Genomic DNA, 2576 nt, shown 5'->3' with positions numbered 1-2576 from the left:
TGATTGACAAACCAGTTGTGAGGAGAAGGGTAAGTGAGAGGATAAAGAAGAACTGGTTTAAGAAACCAAAACCATTCACTGGTCCAGGTTCAAACCCTGAGCAGCCTATTTGTATGGACATTGCTGAAGAGGAATCTTCAAAGATTACTCCAAAAATGACATCCAAGATTGCTCCAAAAAAGCCATCCAAGCATTCTCCAAAGAAGCTTTCAAAGGGTACTCCAAAGAAGAATACTCCAAAGAAGACTACTCCAAAGAAGGGAACTCCAACAAAGAAGACATGAATTTTCATTATGTTTAATTTGATTAGCCCTTGTTGTTTATTTTGACTAGCACATGTTTGGTGCACTAATGTAATGTTAAAGTGTGACAGTTATTTTGAGTAGCACATGTTTGGTGCACTTATGTGCTGCTAAGACAGTTATTTTGAGTAGCTAATGTTTGCTAAGACAAGTTTATTCTGTGTATTCTGAATTATGCCCTTGTTAAGGTGCACTTGTAATGTTAAAGTTTCAGTTTTAGTTCATTCAATCTTACAACACCTTTATATTACACATTACTTAACGGACAGGTTTCATTGATGTAAATTACACATTTCCAATTGACATAAAACATAACTCATTTTATTGCCATAAATTCAACAAGGTTATACATCCAAATGCCACCAAAATACACAATGTCAAACAAGGAGCTGTTAACCTAAGTAATACAATATGCCAATAAGCAATAAACAGAGAATCAATATAGTCTTCTTCAGCCCCATATTAACACTTGTCTGACTTGCATTCTTCTTCTTCAACTTCTCAATTTTGTTTGTTGCGGTCTCTAACTTCACTGATAGTATATCACAGCTTTTACATTCTAGTAGTTTCATCCTATGCACATTGATATGGTCTCTGATTTCATCATCCCAAAAGAACAATTCACAGCTATTCACAGACTGCAAAACACACACACAATGAAGAATTGTTTAGTAAAGACCAACTTTCCAGATAACATGAAACATACCTTTCAAAATGATATTGAACAATTTTCCAGATAATAGAGAAGCATACTTACCCCAGCATTGCGGCATTTCCAGAACTTGCGATTGCGATTTTGAACCGTGTTGGCCACCCACAACTTCATGGGTCTGTCACAGCCACATCTGGGTAAATCTGGATTTTGAAACGAGTTGACACTGCTATACGAGTTGCTTTCCGCCATGAGTGAAGAAAATGAATATGGGATTGACGAAGATGGCTGAGTGAAGAAAATGAATATGGGTTTGCGATGATGGAGCAGGGTGCGATGATGGAAGCGGAGCAAGAGAAGGACGAAGAAGGAAATAGGGAAAGATGAACCCTAATTTTATGAGGGTGGGTCCAGTCAGCGCCAGCGTGTCCAATGCTGCATTGCCCAGTCAGCTCGTGTGGTAACAAGGAGTGGTAAATCCATGTTTTGGATTTTATAAGGGGCGTTTGGTAAAAAAAAATCATTCAGGGGGGGCAAACCGAGTCTCGCTATATTGGCAGGGGGTGAAGTATATTAAACCCAATATTTAAAGTCATTAACTACACAACTGCCCCGCACCGCCTTCGTTTTACTGTTTCCATCGACGTCATTGTAAACGGGTGGGAACAATGGTGCGATGTTTTGTTTTTTTCTTTTCTGACAAAAAGAGGCGAAGAGCGAACATATGATGGAAAAGAGCGAGTGTTTTCTTTTTAAACACAGCCATAATTTTACATTGATAGTGTGTTTTCCATTTTTTTTCTTCATATTTTTCTGTTCGATGATAAAAACAAATTGGGCCCCTAGAATTCCGAGGCCCTGTGCGGCAGCGCAGGCTGCGCCTGTACAGGGCCGGGCCTGCTACCACCCACCATTCCATTCCTGTTATGGAATTTCTCTGTGAAGAACATATGCATAGTATAGCACGGTTAGCCCTTACATCGTTCATGTTATAACAACTTTAGATAGTAATTATGGTGAGACTTTAGAGAGTATCCAAGGATATAAGATATCAACCAAAAAAGAGAGGATGAGTCACCTATCTTTTGCTGGTGGGAATGTGATAGTGGTTCCACGTCGCAAAAATTGTTTTCCGACGATACTTGCCAATTGTTTTCGCTATTGCAGCCCGTGTGCTTGAATCACCACCGAACTGAATAAAGGCTATTGTCGACTATAGCATTGTCGTATGGTTGACGTGTGTTGTTACTACGCATTGTACTGTTACTGCAAGACAAAAATACAACTTGCAGCCAGGTATGGATTAGGTCCGTTAAACATTGTAACCGTAACGACATAGTGTGCATAGAAATCGTAACAAAAAATAGTAGGGATAACTTATCTCTTTTTAATATGCTGTCATTGCTTCAATTTCAACTCTGGTGCATAAGTGTTAAAGTAATAGCCTTTCAAATGTATGCATTAGAATGTCTTTCTCATGTAAAAGCGCCGGTTCGACGAATATGATGTAACCAATCTTTTTTGCCATTGTTGTCCTGCTGTTGCAATCACATTAAACATTTGGCATCCTTGAAATCAAAGTTTGACTGTGATCATCTCGTCTTCCATATTAGACTCCGACC

General features: G+C 39.0%; 1 protein-coding gene across 1 annotated transcript; it reads right to left on the bottom strand.

Moving 5' to 3' along the window:
• Positions 1-601: 601 nt before the first annotated feature.
• On the bottom strand, positions 602-2315 carry LOC131606525 (uncharacterized). The gene is made up of 3 exons (XM_058878736.1): positions 2033-2315; positions 1060-1891; positions 602-940 (listed from the first exon to the last, which is right to left on the bottom strand). Exons 2-3 carry the CDS (start codon positions 1204-1206, stop codon positions 695-697), a joined length of 393 nt encoding a protein of 130 aa, XP_058734719.1. The 5' UTR covers positions 1207-1891; positions 2033-2315; the 3' UTR covers positions 602-694.
• Positions 2316-2576: the final 261 nt, after the last annotated feature.

The sequence above is a fragment of the Vicia villosa genome, linkage group LG5 (genome assembly GCF_029867415.1).
Source record: "Vicia villosa cultivar HV-30 ecotype Madison, WI linkage group LG5, Vvil1.0, whole genome shotgun sequence".
NCBI lineage: Eukaryota > Viridiplantae > Streptophyta > Magnoliopsida > Fabales > Fabaceae > Vicia > Vicia villosa.
This window is presented reverse-complemented; position numbering and strand designations above follow the sequence as displayed.

What these genes read in the sequence shown, in the direction of transcription:
- LOC131606525 (XM_058878736.1), bottom strand. Translation starts at nt 1,206, where the DNA reads ATGGCGGAAAGCAACTCGTATAGCAGTGTCAACTCGTTTCAAAATCCA. An exon ending in GGAAATGCCGCAATGCTGGG is followed by an intron (nt 941 to 1,059) that starts GTAAGTATGCTT and finishes TGTGTTTTGCAG; the next exon opens with TCTGTGAATAGCTGTGAATT.